The sequence below is a fragment of the Xenopus laevis genome, chromosome 1L, assembly GCF_017654675.1.
Source record: "Xenopus laevis strain J_2021 chromosome 1L, Xenopus_laevis_v10.1, whole genome shotgun sequence".
Classification (NCBI taxonomy): domain Eukaryota; kingdom Metazoa; phylum Chordata; class Amphibia; order Anura; family Pipidae; genus Xenopus; species Xenopus laevis.
The window spans coordinates 62772271-62793182 of record NC_054371.1 but is presented as its reverse complement, the minus strand read 5'-3'; the positions used below and the strand labels follow the sequence as shown (position 1 = coordinate 62793182).

General features: G+C 38.1%; 1 protein-coding gene across 1 annotated transcript in view; it reads right to left on the bottom strand.

Moving 5' to 3' along the window:
* The window catches only part of frem3.L (FRAS1 related extracellular matrix 3 L homeolog), a 50292-nt gene that overhangs the window by 16142 nt on the left and 13238 nt on the right, over window positions 1-20912 (bottom strand). Inside the window, exons 3-8 of the mRNA XM_018242332.2 lie at window positions 16559-16705; window positions 14614-14844; window positions 13901-14026; window positions 10737-10985; window positions 694-843; window positions 329-538 (exon numbers count right to left, since the gene is read on the bottom strand). Of these exons, the coding sequence (XP_018097821.1) occupies window positions 329-538; window positions 694-843; window positions 10737-10985; window positions 13901-14026; window positions 14614-14844; window positions 16559-16705 (1113 nt within the window). The remainder of the gene's footprint in view (window positions 1-328; window positions 539-693; window positions 844-10736; window positions 10986-13900; window positions 14027-14613; window positions 14845-16558; window positions 16706-20912) is intronic.

Genomic DNA, 20912 nt, shown 5'->3' with positions numbered 1-20912 from the left:
TATAGTCTATTCTTCCATTATTAAGCCTTTTTTTCCCCATAAATAAATAGAGAATGACCATGAAATAGACCAAATAGTTAGAGGCAAGAGGGCAAGAGTTTTCCTGGTATCCCGGTGGGCCAGTCCGACACTGGCCTCATGTTTTTATATGCTCCTGGACTTCCTTGGTAACTTATAATATCCTTATATTTTACAATTTATTCACTATAAAATGTATTTTACATTTTTACTCTGCATAGTTGGTCTCACTTTAGCTTAGTTAAATAATTAGTTAAATAACTGAATAGTTGGGACTGTAAAAAAAAAGAAAAATCCCACTATTCCTTACAGTCAGAGATGGTATCATTGATGGTCACAGTTGTTTTGCTGGGCTCCCCCAATACCGCTCCCATGGGCATTTGAAGAACCAGTTCAAATTTCTCAAGTCCCTCCAGAGCCGGCTGCCCCAAATCATCAAGAATTACCACTCGGAAGCTCTGCATGGTTACACCAGGGGCGAAATCAAGGTTTCTGCTAATACCCACATAGTCTGTTCCAGCTGGGCACAAAGAAAGAAAGTACAATTATTTTTGAAGAATTATAGGTTTACAGAAGTACATTTTCCATAATGCAACATTTGTCAATATTTATATATTTATATATATATATTTATCAATATTTATATATCTTGTTGTGTTGTAGCAAAGGGCTCACCTTCGGCAGACAGGGGCTCGCTTTTCCTGGAACGCACAGTGACCGTGGCTGCTTTGGTCAGATCCGTCCCAGTTCTCCAAACACGAACTTCAACATAGCCAGCACTCTCATCAACATGATAATCTGTATCTGCAAAGTAGAAGGCTGGCTCTGCGTACAAGGAGAAATAAATGGGTGTATTTCATTTACTTGTTACTTATTATATTTTTGCACATTTGCTGTGCTCCTGGGCACAAAGGGCAAGCTCAGTTTTGTTCATGCAATTTTCCCCACAGTTAGTTGCACATTCATTCATTACAGTAACGTCATTACAGTTGCATCAAAACGTTGCTTTTGCAGCTGCTGCCTTCCTATTCCAAATCAAGCACCTATTGTCGAAGTGCACAATCAGGGTCAGACTGGGACACCGGGAAAAAACCCGGTGGGTCCCAGCTCTAGTGGGCCCCACCGGCCCAGACCCAAACCCTGCGGTGCTCCCCTCTCCTGACGTGCTGAAGGTAGGTAGTGCTTGGGGGAGTGGTTGTGAGGGCCCCTGTAGGGGGGTGGGGTGGGGGGGCTCGGCAGGGGCCCCTTGGTGGCCCTGCACCCACCAGTCCGACTCTGTGCACAATGGCATCAATTTTGACTTATCAACCACAATTACATTAGGCACATCTCACCTTGGTGAGTACAACATTGCTGGAATTCTAAAATGTATTTTATATGTTAAGGCTTCCATAAAAGACCCAAAGCATTATCACTGCTTTCTTGGGATGACCCCACTTTACAGTGTGAGCGGGGGCTACTATTATAAAAACAATACAAACAGACATATATGTATATATTGAATTCTAGTAAGATCATTGTATGTTATTCAGATTCCAATGTATATCTAATCTATTGTGCCGTAAATCTCTCTCTTGTGACTTTTATGCTCTATACATATCTACTCTTAACAGTTTTAATCATAAAAGTATATATACACACAAACATACTGTGTGTATATATATATATATATATATATATTTATATATATTCTGATAAAAATAATTATTGTGAAACAATATAAAAGTAACATTTTCAAAATGAAAGTCAATCCCTCTTTTACAACACAACCCCCTTATTACACACGGTCCTGAGGTACATACAGTAAGAAGACAATATTTTTATATTACGGCTTCTATCAAATGTAGTCAGCAATTACTTTTGTAAGGATCTAAAAAAAGATCTGCTTTTGAACTCATTCCAGTGCTGCCGTTTAACAACAATCAGCCATATTTAACTCTTACCTTGTGTTCATAAAAGATGCAGTTTGTTTCAGAAAGTTGTACAGTGAAGGGGACTGTATTACAGACAGATTAACATTGGGTAATGGGAGTGTTGCATACATAGATTTAGAATATAGATGTTATACAGATTAAAGAGCGAAACATGAGCCGTACAGCTCTCATGTGTGTACATGGGGCTCTAAACATCAATAATCATGAATATTTACAAGCCACAAATCTCAGTCTCAAACTGTCCTAGAGGACTAAGAGATATTCTGACACAGTCCTTATTATAAAGACAATTAACACAACACTTCATATAACATATCATATGATAAGATACATCTACATTGTATATTTAAGCAGAAATCCTTTTTCACTTAATCAGGTGGAGGGTCTACACCTATTACAAGACCAAGATAGCATTGAAAAAATATATGGATCACTTCCTCTCTAATTCATGGCACTGAATTCATGTCAATATTGTCATTAAAATGCCTTGAAATACTAAAGCTTTGCAGGAAAAAGCACCAGCACCACCATGTACTATTTCATGTTGTATAGACTGTACTATATACAAGCATGTCTATTATCTAAAATATTTACAAGGACTATTGCAGGTGAAGATGTTCTTGACTGTAAAGGCAGTGGTGCTCATTTATAACAAAGGGCATTTATTGTCATAATTATATGTAAGTCGTTAATCATTTGTAACAGAATCAGTAAAAACTGACCTAGTCATTAGGAAACATTCTGGGGTCATTTAGCGTGTACTTACAGTATATAAGTATATAAGGCAGAGGAGCACAAGCTGAACAAGATGAATTTATTGGATTGTTCTGAGCAGATATAGATTTAGAGGAAAATAGGGGTTTTAACAAATGTGAGTGATTTGTCAGTTAAATGGTAAAGTACAAAGCAAGTATTTTAGCATTTCATTAGTATTTGTCTATTGAAGGCCACTGTTTCTTTAGTGTCTACTGATGTGATCAGGGTTACAGCCAGGCAGGCCTATGGGGCAAATCATTTAGATAATCCCTTCATTAGTTATGCAGTAGTACTTTTCTTATTTCTGGAAAATGCATCTCTGGCATGTAGAAGAGTTATATTTTTCTGCTTAAGAGATCTATCTATATATAACGATAGAAGTTCTCGTTCTTTTGCAAATAATGACTTTGTCTCCCATTAGTTGTATTCTGTTTGAATTCAAATCACCTGCATTCTCCCCTGCACTCTGGCTTTCCTTGGACTCAAGAGTTTTCATTTGCACTCATGAGCTAGGCTCTTAAAAGATTAAAGCCTTGTTTAATGGGGAAGGTTCTCAGGCCAATAACAAAGATGGCACTTATGCCATCTTTGCATTTATTTCCTTTATTATCCTTTATTTATATGGCTTCTGCACGTTTACACAGTACTTTAAGATATTGACTAATATTCACAGCCACAGTGGAGCTTACAATCTAAGTTTCCTATCATTTATTTAGCAATGAACCTGCCTGCATGTTTTTGCAGAGTGTTTTTACTCACAATGCAGACACAGGGACACCAGAAAAACTCCTTGCAGATAGGGCCCATGTCAGGATCAAACTCACAACCCCAGCACTTCAGGATAGTACTTCTAACTGCTCAGAAGCACCTAGTATCTCTGACCCCACAAAAAATGTAATTTTCAATTGATATTTTTATCATTTATATTTGTTTTCAAGTCTTCTAATTATATTCTAGTCTGACATATAAATCTAGGGTTACTAGGCAATAGCAATTTAAATTCTAAACCGTAGAGTGTAGAACAAAAGATATTTAAAAAACATAAAGAAGCAACTGCATATTGCATATTGCAACACTGCCGATATCATATTCAAAATTCATAAGCCAATTCCTGAACTGCCCCTTTAGGGTAAAGGCACACAATGCTATTTGGGGGAGATTAGTCGCCCATCGACAAATCGCCTCTTCTTTGGGCGACTAATCTCCCTGCAATGCCTTCCCACTGGCTAGAATCTAAATTACAGGCAGGATGGCACAAGAGCTCTTTGTTTTCGGAAATCACCCGATTTCTTTGTGAGGCAACTTTGGGCGACTTCGGACAACACGGTGCTTGAGTACCATTCCACTGGCGACTTACATTCTAGGCAGCGGGAAGGCATTGCGGGGAAATTAGCAGCCTGAAGAAGAGGTGATTTGTTGCTGGGTGACTCATCGCCCCAAAATAGCATTGTGTGCCTCTACCCTTAATAAACATGCATAGCAACAAACAGTATATCAGGGCATCCATCAATCTTTTCCCAAAGCATTTGTTTACCGTCAACTCAAAGCCTAAAGATTGAATTGATATAAATATCAATAAATATAATTTGTATTTTGCCTCTAAATTTTAAAATCACCTAAGGCAGGAATTTCTGTTTTGCAGCTCCGAGTCTCCGTTAGGGTTGCCACCTTTTCTGGAAAAAAATACCGGCCTTCCTATATATTCATCTTTTTTCCCTATTAATAACATTGGGACCAACCATCATTTTTACGGGCTATGTGGCAACCCTAGTCTCTGTTAATCTATTGCAGGACTGTTAGACGATGCTTTTCATCTGGAGCTGCGGGGCTGATAGTTTCTTTAAAATTTGTATATTTATACATATTGGTGTCATTAAGATGAGTAAAGGTGGCAGAGGAAAGCCAAGCAAATTGACATTGTGTAATAGAAAGTGTGTTTACTTTGGAGACAACCCATTCACCTCTTTATGTTTCATTGAGACAATACAGTCATTCAGGCTTAGTATAAACTATGGAACAGTCACTCACAGAACTAAGCTGAAGCTTTCACTAAAGAATCTTGATATCTAAATACACAGTGATTGTCAGCAAGAAAGGCTTTGCCCCCCAACCTGCATACTCTACATTGGATCAATTCTGATTTATTGTCTGTAAGAACAGATACTGCCATTGAAGGATTAGGCTAGTGCCACACGGGGGCTGAATTTGACCTGCCTGTACCAAAATACCTTTGTGTCAGATCAGTAGCAGGCACATGCGGCTGATTTCAGTGAAGAAAAACAAGACTTTGCATTCTGCCTTGCCAAAATCAGCCGCATGTGCAGCACCCAAGCCAACACAACAGTTCCGGTACAGGCAGAACAGGAGGCTAATGCCCATGTAAAGGATGGTTTTTGGTATTTCAGCAGGATAATTTCACCCCCCTATGTGGCATCTTAAAGCATTGAACTGACCTAACTCAACAGAGCTATAGGGTAAATAGCAGCCCTCAACAAATATATATACATGTACATAGTCACATAATTCCTAAGAACAAAGTAAAAAATTACAAAAAAGTTAATTTACAGGGGTTGTTCACTGTTAATAATAACTTTTAGTATAATATAGAGAGTGATATTCTGAGACAACTTGTAATTCATTTTAATTTTTAATCATTTGTGCATTTTGAGTTATTTATCTTTTTATTCAGTTTGCACTTTTCGGGTCTCTGTGTTCTCTGGTCTCTGCCAGGACCTATTTTGAATCCCAGTCCAGGCCTGTCACAGGTCCCGGGTCAGAATAGAAATAAACAACTGGCAGGTTGGAGATGGGCCTTATGGGTTAGTGGGTCCGAGTCATGATGTGGGTCAGCAGGTGGGCTTCAAACATGGGTCTGCCCAACTGGACCTGTGCAGAGCTTTATTCTAAGCAACTTTGTACAAGGTATTGTGGGAACTGGAGTTTTTGCTGGAGGAGAGTGATTTCAGACACATTGTTCCTGTATTTTGGCAAACTAGGAGGGTAACAGCACTGGACAGACAGAAACTGTTTTCCTTTGTAATTTTATTAATTACTTGCATTGCATTACATTTTATTTATTATGCAAAATAAAAGATAATTTTGGGTGGACATCAAAGTACTAAATTCAATCTAAAGCCCTTCTAAAAAGCCGCCGTTCAGCATATTGTAAAATGAAGGATGTAATTTGTCTATCCTCATGTAACCTGGCAGATGTAATGTGTGGCCCTGGGATATCACTCATCTACACATGCTCTCATTTTACCTTGTCATCGGTGAAAGAGAGTCTTTTACACTAATCCTCAAAGGAGTCTCTGAAAGGGGCCTTGGGAACCGTGCTTCCTTTGTTTGCCTACAGGATGTGTAAACCTCTTTTGCCTTGCCCTTTAAATGAGTCTTTTGTACAGATGTGTGCTGTCCATTCAGGGGATTAAGCAGAGGTAGAAGACCTGGGCAGCTTATTTCTTAAGGTATTCTGGGGTTATGTTGCTAACAAGAAATAATATGTGTCATGATACCCAGCTAAAGGAATTGAAGCTCAACTCTAAGGGGGTTATTTATTAAAGGTCGAGTTGTGTTTTCCTGAAACATTTTAGTTTAATTAAAGCACTAGAATTTTTTGGAGGAAAAAAACAGATTTATTGTGCCCTGAAGCTGCTAAAAGTCCAAATCTGAAAATACTCCAGCTAAAACCTGTGCAATTCATGTATAAGGCAATGGCATAGGTCCCTTTAACCATGTTTACCTTCATGATTTTCAGGGTTTTATGTTGGTTTGCATTTGAAAACTCGATTTTAAGGTAGTCAAGGTTTTTTTTAGCCTATAAACTCGAGTTTTTTACATTAAGATTTTTTCACAAATAACCACAAATTTAAATTTAAAAAAACCTCACAATCTCTACCTTAGATAAATAACCCCCTGAATGCAAACGAAAGGGACAAAAATGAAAAGGATTATCATTGTATCAATTTAACGAGTGAATGTTTCTCTTAATTGCTTAACAGATAATTCCACTCTTAAAAAAATGTGATCACCCAAGCAGCCAATCATTTCTACTCGAATCGAATGCTTTGTTGTATGGAAGAAATATGTGTTAGGATGATTCAATATATAAGGAAAGGAATAAACACAGGGAAGGGGGTTCATCCCCCAATGATTATTCTCACTAACATGATACCCTGTTCCAGTGCTCCTGTTTGCTGAAAACTGCACCTGCCTGGGGTACTACACTAAGGGGCAGATTTATCAGGGGTCAAAGTGAAAATTCGAATTTTGAAATTTGAATTATCAAGTTTTTTTTGTGGAATTCAACTAGGGAATAGTTAAAACTCCATTCGAGTTTATAAAAAAAATTGAATTCGAGTTTTTACAAACTCCCATGAACTCTAAATTCAACCCTTGATAAATCTGCCCCTAGGAGTGCCATGTTGCCATCTTCTTTCTCCCAGAGATCCCTTTTCACTCTACAGTCAGGGGCAATCCTGGCTCCTCTGTCACCTGAGGCAGCTTGCTACTGCCGCCCCCTGTCACCTTTTTGCACCTGAGTGGGTCCACAATGTTGGCGGGGGGGTTCACGGGGGCTCTCTGTGCTAGAAGAGACTAATTTCCGGTTTGAAAACTGGAAATGTGGCTCTTAAAATGACTAGGAGCAACATTTTTGCCGCCCCCGCGGTAACTAGCGGGGCGCTGCTGCCTGAGGCAAGTTTCTCAACTCGCCTCACTGGTGCAGCTCCCCGTCTACAGTGCATGTGCTCCATCCCAGGGCCACAGAGAGGATCTAAGAACAGAAGGACAATTGCTTTGTGGTGCTCCTAGCACAGGTGCAGTTTCAGGGAACAAGAACATAGGCCCAGGGTCTCAGGTAAGATATAATGATCACGGGAAGTGCCTAGCATTTTGGCTTACCCAGTGATTGTCTTTTCTTCTTGCTTAAAGCAAGTTCTAATTGGCAAAGAGGTTAAGGGCCTTTGATGTTGGATGTCATGGTAGAGACCCTGTTTTGATTCCCTGTGGCACTCCTTGTGACCCTAGACAAGTCACTTAATCCTGTGGTGTCTTAGCATGCCTATCATACCTTGCTTTCTGTAAAAAGCACTTTGAGTCCCACAGGATAGAAACACTATATAAAATCATTTTCTTTAATTATCCATTATAATTGAGTTCATCAAGAGGTTCTCACCAGGTGTATTCACCAAACCCAGGCCGGGAAATACAGTATAAATAAATTGTTAAATTGGGGAAATGTAAAATCAGGGAAATGTATTATGCATAATATATAGATGGCACCACAAAAAAAGAAAACATTTAAAATGATGGAAAAATTTAAATCAGGGAATGTAACATTGAGGATTAACATTAATTAGAATTAATTAGTATTTTAAAACTACACCTAAAACCCCCCAAAAGATGTGTTTTAGTGAATAGACGTAAAATCTAACATTCAATAGAGTACAGAGTGATACAAGATACACGGTGATGCCAGCCCCCCCCCCCCCCAAAAAAAATGCTTAATAAAAGGAAACATAATTCTAAGCAACTTTCCGACATACAGTAATTAGAAACTTTCAAAGATTTTAAAGTTATTGGTAAAATATAATTGCTAGCTACTGTAGTAGTAGCTCTCTGCCACTGTTGATTCTATTGTAATATTAATATATTGTAGCAGAAGGCAGTTGATTAACAGACTTGTTTTTGCTCAAGGACAATTGATTTTTTTTTCATTATTTCCAAAGTCAGAACCAGGAGCGCAGAAACGAATAGGTCACTTCTGATTTCAGTTCTGATTTTTTTTTCATTATTTCCAAAGTCAGAACCAGGAGCGCAGAAACGAATAGGTCACTTCTGATTTCAGTTGTAGTTACATGTCCAAATCCTTTTAAAACCTTTGAAAAATATTTAATCAATGCATATTGAAAAGTTGCTCAGAATAACTTTTTCTTTCATTAGACACAATTGCATTTTTGGGCTTACATCCATTTATTAGGACTGATACACTAGATGGATTTTGAAGCAAATATTCTGATTACAGGTAAGTAACTGCCAGCCCCCCCCCCCAAAAAAAAATGCTTAATAAAAGGAAACATAATTCTAAGCAACTTTCCGACATACAGTAATTAGAAACTTTCAAAGATTTTAAAGTTATTGGTAAAATATAATTGCTAGCTACTGTAGTAGTAGCTCTCTGCCACTGTTGATTCTATTGTAATATTAATATTAATATATTGTAGCAGAAGGCAGTTGATTAACAGACTTGTTTTTGCTCAAGGACAATTGATTTTTTTTTCATTATTTCCAAAGTCAGAACCAGGAGCGCAGAAACGAATAGGTCACTTCTGATTTCAGTTGTAGTTACATGTCCAAATCCTTTTAAAACCTTTGAAAAATATTTAATCAATGCATATTGAAAAGTTGCTCAGAATAACTTTTTCTTTCATTAGACACAATTGCATTTTTGGGCTTACATCCATTTATTAGGACTGATACACTAGATGGATTTTGAAGCAAATATTCTGATTACAGGTAAGTAACTGCCTGCGGAAATCAATTCCCTCGCCATTTAAGAGAGTGTAAATGTAGCTGTAGCTGATTAAGGAGAGTGTTTCGCAGTAATCCTTGCTGTTGACAGGACTAATCTGATGCCGACCTTAAAGAAGTGTTACAGGGCTGCAGCCTTCTCTGCTGTATGATCCTGTTTCTGCACCTTTAATACCATTAATGCTTGAGACATGAACCTGCCATGGGCAGCTGGCTCCGTCTCAATGAGATCCTGATCAGCTAAGTGAATTCTTCCAATATACTGGTGTAGTACTAAATAAGCTCTGTAGTTCAGGTGGAATACAATTATTTTCTTTGTGTGCCTAAGTTCTCTTTCATCCACTGTCCGATTATATAGAGAGGGAACTGCATTTGCTTCCCTTTGATAATCTTAATGATTGTCCAACACTGCTCTTTCTTTACATGGCATACCATTTTGCAAGTCATTTGCAGTGTATAATATGATATCCAGCTCAACCAAATTAAATTGCTGTTTGCTTATATTCATTTTAGCTCTGTTAGTTAAAGGGGCGATATCCAATATGGTAAACAGATATCATGGTTATTTGTTTTGTTTAATTTATGCATATGACTGGGAGACAGTGTTTTTCCATTCCTTTCTTATGGAGAAATTAAGGGGCATGTTTACTAACATTGGAGATGGTTGCCATGGGCAACATCTTAAGATATTTCCGGAGATATTTATCTCCAATGTTAGTAAACATGCCCCTTAGAATGCTAGCCAGTGGCAGACTAATGACATGTGGAGCCCATAGGCTACATCCACACAGGCCCTCCTTTAGGCTTCTCTTGGCTCCAGATGCATGCAGATCCAGGCACGTGTGCACCCAAGCTCTTTAAGCGGGATCAGGTTCAGTGCACACCTTACCTGCCTTCTTCTCCCAGCTGGTGCGCCCAACTAAACCCAGCAGCTCAAATAAAAATTAATATTGAAATAAAATATAAATAGTAATTTAAAAAAGCTAGATGGAAATCATAGTTTTTGTGCAGTACATTGTAGGTAGTATTGCTGAAGCCTGGTAAGCCTATGTCTTCCAAGCAGGTTCCCCCAAGGTGAGATCTCAAAATCAGACCAAACCAGGTACCAGGGAATGTTCCATCAATGACAGCAGGCACTGATATATTTTGTGGACATGTGGTGGCCATTGTGATTTTACTTTTTGGTAGGGTAAAACGCTCTTAGAACTTCATTACAACACCTTTATTCTACATGGCAGAGAATAAGGCATTGTAAAGAAGTTCCAGGGTTGTTGTCTTCTACAAAAAAGTGTGAATTTGGATGGAGTGGACAATCCATGGATGGCGGTCCTTTAAAGGAAAAATGGGCGTTTAGTAGTGTTGTAGATTCTGTTGTTGCTGTTCTTTAAAATAGGGTATCCTTTACAGACAGACACACATATACAAAGTTCTAGTTCCATTGTTGATTAATGTATTGCATTCAACTCTTTATGGATAAATCCATTAAGGTTTACTTACCATCATCTGTATCAGCAAGGATAACCACCTTAGTACTCGGAAATTCTCCCAACTGTCCTCCCATGGGCATACTGAGGCTGACATTAAATGTCTCGTCTTCTTCATAAAGGGAGTCATCAATGATAATAATGCGGCAGTTTTTTTCCGTCTCATCTTTGTCAAAGCGAATAATACTCGTGTGTCCATCTGGCCGTGTGATGTAATCAGAGTAGGACAATACAGAGGAGGGAATGGTGCCTGTAGCTGTACCTATTTGGGAGACAACTATTGCAGTTATGATAGGCTTCTTTAGGCGATGCTCTATTAGTTGACCAACATGTAGTATTTTTCAGAAACCAAAGCCACCAAATGCTCTTCCATAGCTCTAATTTTATTTACACAACTTGATGGTAATTGGTGGTCATTGCAACATTTTCCCATAAACATAAGTGGTAATGTGACCAGGGAATTTTGGAAAATGGATTATTTCTGTACTAGATATTTTAAAACTATAGCATGGCCACGTATACAACATGTTATATTTGTAAACTTGACATAAAAGTTTCACTGTAAAGTTTTGTGCAACTTTTTGGTCATTTTTCTTCCTACTCTATGAACAAAAATGAAAGCTGATGTTTTGAGAAGAAAATGTAACATTTCTGCCACAACAGCAATGACTCAATGAAAATATTTCATTTCTATCTATTCATAATGGCCCTCATCTATTGAGTAAACAGTACTAGGTGACTTTAATGATGCTCTTCAAATTAGCACAAAAGAAAATAAAAGTTATTATCTGCAACAACTGCAGGAATAATGAGGCACAGGTGACCTTTCAGTCTCTTTAACAAGAGCTCAGACCTTTCCCAGTGCATTGGCCACAGAAAAGTAAGAAATTGGCTCTGAAAACTTAAAAGGGACAATGAATATAACATTTTAAGTTAGGTTAAAAAAAGACAGACTTTCATCAACGTCAACCTTTTAAGTCTATATATATATACAACCTGTCTAAATGCTAGTTGATCCAGAAAAAGTAAAAAAAAAAAAAGCCTCTCCAATTTGCTTCATAAAGAGTAAGAGCTCCTATTTTTCCTGCTCATAGAGCATGTAGAATGTTGCTATCACAAGCCACTATTAGCGAAGAGATGTCTAAACTCTTCAACATGAAACAAAATCCTCTACATTGTCTCTGCACATCACTGCCCTGGGCTCAATGCCAAACCCTGCATTTTGTTTTCAAAATGTTAATATACTTCCATGTTGTTATAATGCACTTCCTATATATATATTTAAATATTATTGAATTTTATGCAAATCTTTTTTATACAGAGAGGAAATTCTGTCTTACAGTAAACAACTAAAAGATAAGGGTAAAACAGCTCACTTTCATAAAGTTCTTTATTAAAGGCATATTTTCTTGCTCGTTGAATATAAAGTATCTCCTCTTTCATTCAGCTACATTGACATTAAATATACAGGTATTTGAACCCTTATCTAGGAACCTGTTATCCAGAAAACTCCTAAATACAGAAAGGTCATTTCCCATAGACTCCATTCTATCCAAATAATCCAAATATATAAAAATGATTTCCTTTTCCTCTGTGATAATAAAACAATACCTTGTACTTGATCCAAACTAAGATATAATTAATTCTTATTGGAGGCAAAACAAGCCAACTGAGTTTATATAAGGTTTACATGATTTTCTAGTAGACTTAAGGTATGAAGATCCAAATTACTGAAAGAACTGTTACCCGGAAAACCCCAAGTCCCAAGCATTCTGGATAACAAGTCCCATACTTGTATTAAGGACATGACAGTGTCAGTTTAGGGGCAGATTTATCAAAGGTCGAATTTCGAAGTAATGGGAGTTTTTTGAACTCCCATAACTTAGAAATTTGAATAAAAAAAAGACCAACCGAAATTTATTAATGTATTCGATGATTCGAATGGAAGTAAGATCGAGTTCAATTTGAAGTATTTTAAAAAAAAAACTTTGATTTTTCAAAGTCCACCAATTGACTCTAAATAGGTTCTAGGAGGTCCCCATAGGCTAAAATAGCAATTTGGCTGGTTTTAGATGGTGAACGGTTGAAGTTGAATTTTTACAGTACATGTTAAATTTCAATATTCGCAATTTAGATTTTTTTTTTCGAATTCAAATCGAATTTGGACTATTCCCTAGTCGAAGTACATAAAAATAGCTTGAAATTCGATTTTTTTTTTTTTACCCTTGATAAATCTGCCCCTTAAAGAGAAGGAAACCCAGTCGGCGCAAAAACCCTCCCCCCCTGTGTTGTTTCCCCTCCCTCCTCCCCCCTGGCCTACCTGTCTCGCTGGGCAAATGCCCCTAACTTGTTACTTACCCTTCTGTGCAGGTCCAGTCTACGGAGTTCACCGACGCCATCTTCTTCCAAGCGATCTTCTTCCTGCTTTGACCGGCATTTTGGCGCATGCGCAGTAGGATCATTTCGCCTGTACGGATCTACTGCGCATGCGCCAAAAGTCACGAAGTTTTCCGATTTCACTTCGTGACAGTAGATCCGTACCGGCGAAATGCTCCTACTGCGCATGCGCCAAAATGCCGGTCAAAGCAGGAAGAAGATCGCTTGGAAGAAGTTGGCGTCGGTGAACTCCGTAGACTGGACCTGCACAGAAGGGTAAGTAACAAGTTAGGGGCATTTGCCCAGCGAGACAGGTAGGCCAGGGGGGAGGAGGGAGGGGAAGCAACACAGGGGAGGGGGGAGGGTTTTTGCGCCGACTGGGTTTCCTTCTCCTTTAGGGTAAGGCCACACTAAGCGATAGCGCGGCGATTTGACTCGCCGCGACTTTTCGCCGCGACTTTTAAACGGCAATCGCTGGCGAAACTTTGGCGCTGGCGTCTATGGGGAATCGCTGCGTAAAAACACACGCGGCGATCTTTTTTCTATTGTCGCTCGAAATCGCCTCGCTAGGCGATTTCGAGCGACAATAGAAAAAAGATCGCCGCGTGTGTTTTTACGCTGGCGATTTTGCGCGATTCCCCATAGACGCCAGCGCCAAAGTTTCGCCAGCGATTGCGGATTAAAAGTCGCGGCGAAAAGTCGCCGCGAGTCAAATCGCCGCGCTATCGCTTAGTGTGGCCTTACCCTTAATGTACTACAGAATATTCCTTATCAGGTGAAGATCTGTTTAAGTGGTATTACCTTGATGTGTTGAACAAACAACCATAAGTTCTTGACTCACATCCCCTGATCTTTTAATAGGGATGATCAGTTCTCCAATATCTTCCTCAATCTTGTATTCAGCTTGCGGTATGTAAACAGTGGACTCTGCAAAATAAAGGGATTTGTCACTATAGAAAATGAAATCGTTTATAGATCTGACATGATATATCACAATTACATGATACTATTTAGCAGGCACACAAAAGACCCATAAGGAGACATCAATCCTTTGTTCCTAGGACACAGATATAAAAATCTGTCTGTATGCACTGGGTCTATTTAAAAGCATATAAACCCAATCCCCCAATTGTTTCCTACGCAGCATCATCATACTTCTTTGGGTATTCACACAGGTATAAAGAGACTGAAGCAAGGTTCATACCCTGCAGGTGAGAATTAGCTGTTCTGTCCTTGTAGATGGAGAGGAACTGAGTGGCTGCATTTATTTGTAAGAGGTACTGCTTGCAATGATAAATAAATACTCCAGACTGGCAATTTGTGGATTCTGGCAAATGCCAGAGGGACTGCAGTAAAATGCCATTAAGCACTTCTTGACATACAAAGATTTAGTCATTATCAGTGGAAATCTGGTTACATTTTCACCCCTCCATAAAATAATTATTTATTTGTAAATATTTATTTATTTGTAAATAATTCATTCTGAACACAGAATAAATCCGAGGAATACTTACCATCACCTGGATCTACAATTTCAACTGTCGCTTCTATTGGAAACTCAAGGGCAGCCATGACAGGTTCTGATAAGATAATATGAAATGTCTCTGAATTCTCGTATTCATTATCTGCAAGTATTCTGACTTTCCATGCGGCTGTAGTCTGACCGGGGTTGAACTGAACCTGCTTCTGGGCTTTTCCTTTAAAGTCTTTATCCTTGGTCGCTGTGCCATCTTTTGTAGTGATGCCTGGATGAGAGGAAGGAGCCTTTAGAAAAATATGCATATACTGCTTTTCAGATGCCATATTATTTGCACTACTTTGCTTCTTCCCTATATGAGGTTCATAACTCACATTTCAGGTGCTTTATTAAATGTTGCAATTTAAAATAAACTGTTCGAGCACCAGTAGCGGATTAATGCACAGGCTACGTTAGGCTATTGACTAGGGACCCAGTATGATCTGGGGCCCATTTCTATTTTTTTCAATATTTATTTTTATTTGTGCTGCTGGGTCAGGTACACCTACTGAAAGAAGAAGGCAAGCAAGGCACATTGTTGCATATAAAGGGGCACAAGACTCCAATGCACATTGGCTTGTCACATATGTCTGCTGCTTTGTATTACACAAATACCACCTAGTGCCTTTCTTTTATCAAGCTTCTACAATAGTCCACCCTTTGTCTCCTGCATTGTAAGGCAATCAACAGATAACTATTGTAATAAATGTTCCTTGTGCTTTCCTTATAATATAGAATTACTCCCAATTGTCTGGAAAATAAACCTGAGTATTTTAAAGTCATGGGATCCTCTCCTCTAAGATAATATAACAGGTTAAATCTCCCGTGGTAAAGAAAAGAACTAGTCATATTTTAGTCCTTGCTTCCGACTAATGGGAACATTTGATACCTGAGAGACGCTTTCTGCTGAGAGATGGGAAATCCGCTCATATTAAAGACAAAAATTAACATTGATAAAAAAAAAAAAAATACATATGTGTGTATTGAGATGTGTTGTGATACACTTCAATTTTATGTAGGGTTTATTATTCACTCTCTTTAACATTCCTTAATTGTGGTCATGTGACTAAGTGTAGTAGGTTTGCGTCTGTTTATGACTACTGCTCAAAATCCCTGCCACTTCTTTTGCTTGCTCATGCATCAATTGGTTTAAAATCTCAAAGGAAATACAGATTAGCATTTCATGCAGGAAAGAGCGATCTGAATCCTACTGGCAATTCCCAAATGCAAAGGCTTTAGGTCTCCCTCATGTGTATCTACTAAGGTTATATTAGAAAAAAAAACTGAATTAGGTTTCAGAGAAGTTATCAATAGCGATGAGCGGATTTTTTTTCACCAGCCATGGATTTGGGGTCGAATACAAAAAAGTCGCTGAGACAAAAAAAGTCGCCATAGGAAAAAAACACCCATTGACTAATGCATTTGGACAAAAAAGTTGCAATTGGAAAAACCGCTCATTGGGGCTCATTTATCAACACGGGCAAATTCGCCCCATGGGCAGTTACCTGTAGTGATTAGCTTTTTAAAAGCCAGCTGCAAGTAGAACAATGAATGCAGCAATCTGATTGGTCGCCATGGGTTACTGCCCATGGGCAAATTTGGCCAGTGTTGATAAATGACCCCCATTGACTTTAATGCATTTGGACAAAAAAGTCGCAATAAGAAAAACGCCCATTGACTTTAATGCGTTTCGACAAAAAAAGTCACAGAGACAAAAAAATTGGCACAAGAAAAAAACTCCCATTGGCCTTAATGAATTTGGAGAGAGAAAAATTGACACGTGTAAAAAAAAAAATTCTCAGTTTCCCTAATTTTTTCTCCGTTTCCCTAATTTTTGGGCAAAGCAAACGACTTAGCAAGTTAAAAGATACAGTTAAGAGTTAAATATAATGTTAAGAGTTAAAGATAACATTATCCCACTCAGGTCAAATGTAGATACTTACTGACAAAAGATGTCTCTCCAAGGTATCCTCTTCGTTTCAGTGTCACTTCCAGAAACTTGGAATCTTCATCTACAATGTAGTGGCTTTTTTCCAATGAAATCCAAGCCCAGTTCAGGCGGAATAGCTGGCTCCTGAGTTTATTGCCCCCTGGAGTGTAATGACAGAAAACGGATTGGTATTTGAGGTTGCACATAATCATGCATGTATAATGCAGCGTGCATCAGTTTGAATAAAAGTTTGAAACTGTAAACAAGCAGGTATACAGTATGTTAGAGTGTAACATACCAATATCATATATTTTTTCTAATGTTTTTAAATTCTTAGATTAAAAAAGACTTTTCCAATAAGTGAAAATCCCCCAAATATTTTAGGCAATAATTAATAATATATGGTGCTGGTTTTACATTGGGCTAAAAATGTATATTATCCTCGAAAATGGCCCCTTTATTAGAGCTCCCTATAGATCTGCTACAGTTCCTGTCCATGTTTCAAATGAGGGGTGGGCATGTCCTATCCCTGTCAGAAGCACAGTAGGAGGGGGACAGCCAATCACATCCCTGCAGTCACAAAAGCAAAGACAGACTTCAGTTCCCTATCAGGTCAGTCTAGCTGCTGATTGGTTCCTGTCCTACAGTGCAGTCTGCTGAGTGTTGCCAGCTGTCCTGCACAGCTTTGATAAGGAGGCAGCATGAAGAGGAACAGATGAGCGGTAGTAGTAGGGTTTTTGCAGAAATTTTCAAAAAATCAACCTAAAACACACTTTTTTCAGTATATTCTTATTTATTATCCTTCTATGTTTGAAAAAGCATAATGCTCTGGCACATTCTTGTTCTTCACATAATATGTCTCCTTTAAAAATATTATATTCTGATGGTGTATTGTACTGCTCTCCTGTTCCATTAGGTACTCACAGGACATCCAGGTCTTCTAAATCCAACCTCTTCATTGAAGCCTATAACCAAACCCCAGCAACTTAACCCCCTTCCTATCCCCTCCCCCTCTTTTTTTAATGGTCTGTTTTCACTATGCACTTATTACTCATATGTTCCCCAACCTCTACAATCATACTGGTCACCCTGACCTCATGTCTCAACTCCTGTCCCTTTTCTATGCAGTTGTAATTATGTTTATCTACTCTGGTCAATGTTTCTGTTCCTATGTGTAAACTATTATGTAGCGTTGTATACTCCCTGCAGGAGATGAAAGCTAAACATATGAACATAAAATCCATCAAGGCAGAAGCATTGTTGAGTAGAAATGTTCAACAATGAGTGGAAATGTACACAATGTCCGGGGACTTGTGTGCACAAAAAACACAGACTTGGGCAAACTGAATTGTTTCATTAAAATGAAAAAAATATATTTATAGATAAGGTTCTACAGTGGGTCTTGATCACAAAATGAGTAAAAACACTTATCTTACTGCATCCTAAGGATCTACCATATCCCACCTGTGACTGTAAGGTAACAAGAGGATGAGGACTGAGTGATATATTGTTTTCTATTAGTGACACAGAAAGTCCTGGTGTACCAAACATAGCTAGAATTGTGACATTCAATAAGCACATTCACTTTGTTCTTTTATAATACTTAAACACCACGCTAGAACAAACAGCAAGCATTGCAGTCTTGCCAGTACAAGCCTTTTATTAGGTGCAGCTGATGGATGTATATGATTAATGGGAGACACTTGACCAGGTTGTTAAGCTCACTGAATGGTGACTTGCTTTATCTGCTGAGCCCTTCTTCCCTGGCTTCACCTAATGGGGGCAGCTAATGGCAAACTAAACAACATTTGCTTGTTTCTCAGCACCAACATTGAAGCTCATTTATGTGTCATTTAAACTGCATTATTCAAAACTTACCAATATTCTTCTAAAGAAAGAAATCAAAATACCTATCTAAAATAGTTCCACCAGACTCACTACCAATAATAATACTAATTCTACACAATATATTGTACATGTACTGATGGAAATCTGCTATCATATATGGCAAAGTAACAAGCTAACTCTATAACTCTTGCCAAGCTGAGTCAATGAATTATATGCCACTAAAAGGGACACTTTTAATCACAAGAAAAAATATTTTTCAAACTTGGGTTCAAATGAGAGACAGAGAGCCAGAGATTATTCTGGGCCCAAACATTGTCTAGGAAGTCTACACAGCATTTGTGAATTACATGGACTTCTTATAGATAAACTTATACACAGTGTATTTTTTATTTGGCCTCTGATACCCTTTGTTTCATATAATACTATTTGGAACATAAAATAATTGTTATACTGTTACGTTTCTCTCATAACCACACCTTTGCGCAAAAGAACACTGGAAATTTCACATGGGAATTAATTGCTTTCATAATAGAGGAGCTTATATTGTTGGATTGAAACAGCAACTTACTCACTCCAGCACTTCAGAGCTCATTAAATCTATGCCTAATTATGCTTTGTTAGTCTGTGCTGGGTGGTCCCCGGCAAAATAATCTTCTTTAATTCCTGAAAAGTCTTTACACAACTTTGATGGGGGGTACAAAATCAATATAAAATGTTAATGAGATGGCAGTCAAGCATAATTGATTCACAGTACTAGAAGTAATTACGTCTAACTGAGACATTCCTCTTATTTGTTAACTAAATATATGCCTGGATCTTTAGAAATCTACTGGTGAGTTTTGAATTAAGCATATTAGATATCAAACACTCATTCTGTGGCTTTGACTGCATTCTTTTTGAAGGAAGGTCCTAAATCAGAAATGCGTTTTTTATCATTAATGGTGCTCACATGATCAGTTCATTACAGGACAAATACATCTAGGGGCTGATTCACTAAGCTCGAGTAAAGGATTCGAATGAAAAATACTTCGAATTTCGAAGTATTTTTTGGGTACTTCGACCATCGAATTGGTTAAATTCGTTCGAATTCGAACGAAATCGAACGAATCGAACGAACAATCGTTCGACTATTCGACCATTCGATAGTCGAAGTACTTCCCCTTTAAAAAAAACTTCGACCCCCTACTTCGGCAGCTAAAAGCTACCGAAGTCAATGTTAGCCTATGGGGAAGGTCCCCATAGGCTTGCCTGTGATTTTTTGATCGAAGGATTTTCCTTCGATCGTTGGATTAAAATCCTTCGAATCGTTCGATTCGAAGGATTTAATCGTTCGATCGAACGGAAAATCCTTCGATCGATCGATCGCAGGATTAGCGCTAAATCCTTCGACTTCGATATTCGAAGTCGAAGGATTTCAATCCGAGGGTCGAATTTCGAAGTATTTTTAACTTCGAAATTCGACCCTTAGTGAATCGGCCCCCTAGTGTAAATTTTAACCCACACATTATTGTATAGAGTTGGAATCACAACTTTTTCTGGGAAGAAAGCTCTTCCCTGCCAGAATTAAGATTACAAATTTAATAATGATAAAAAGAAAACAATGATCCCTAAGTGCTTTATAACAAAACAATAAATATGTTTTTTTTATTAAAAAAGGCAAAATACTATCAATAAGTCCTATTTAGTCTGTATAGGTATATATAGACGTATATATAGGAGATGTTACTTGGTACCTGTGTTGAAAGAGAAACCGCCAAAACCTAAATAAAAAATGGTCAGTCTAGTTCAAACAGAAAGTAATCAGGGGATTAATCCACAGGGAGAAGGCAAGTAAGGTGCAAAGAATTCAAGCAATAGTAATCAAAAAAACAAACCAAATACGAATGTACAATGAAACCTCAATTTTACATCCCCGATTTTTAAGTTTCCCCTCATTTTATTCAATTTTTGTGGTCCCATTAATACAGTATATGATGCATGATGCATTTTCCTGGATTTCACAAAATTTTTCTGGTCCCCTTAAAAACATCAAATGGGGGTTCTACTGTATTTGAAGTTGGTAATTTGTGGTACACAGGTAAAAACACAAGGGGAACAAGCTACACTTTCAGGTATCCAAGTCACGGCTGGGGAGAACTTGAGTACAGCTCAACTCTGACACCATCTTTTTAAAATATATTTCTCCGCTACAGCAATAGTGAGATGATAATACTGGGTGTAATAGCTAATAATCAACACAATTGAATACAAGTATCTATACTGTAATGTTGGCAGTGATATGGAGTGTCTTGGTTCTTCTGGATCACTAATGACTAATTGTTTATTTGAATGTGTAACCTGAACTTATTTAGGCCAATATTGACCCATGCTGCAGAATGGGGATGTTTGCATCACTATCCAATCTTATTTCTTCAGGTTATAGCCACAATACTGTGCTTAGTGTGTCTGGCAGTTATATTTTAGTTGGTTATATTGTTTATTTCAATGGTATGACTTAAGCATTTGGTTGTGTGGAGCAG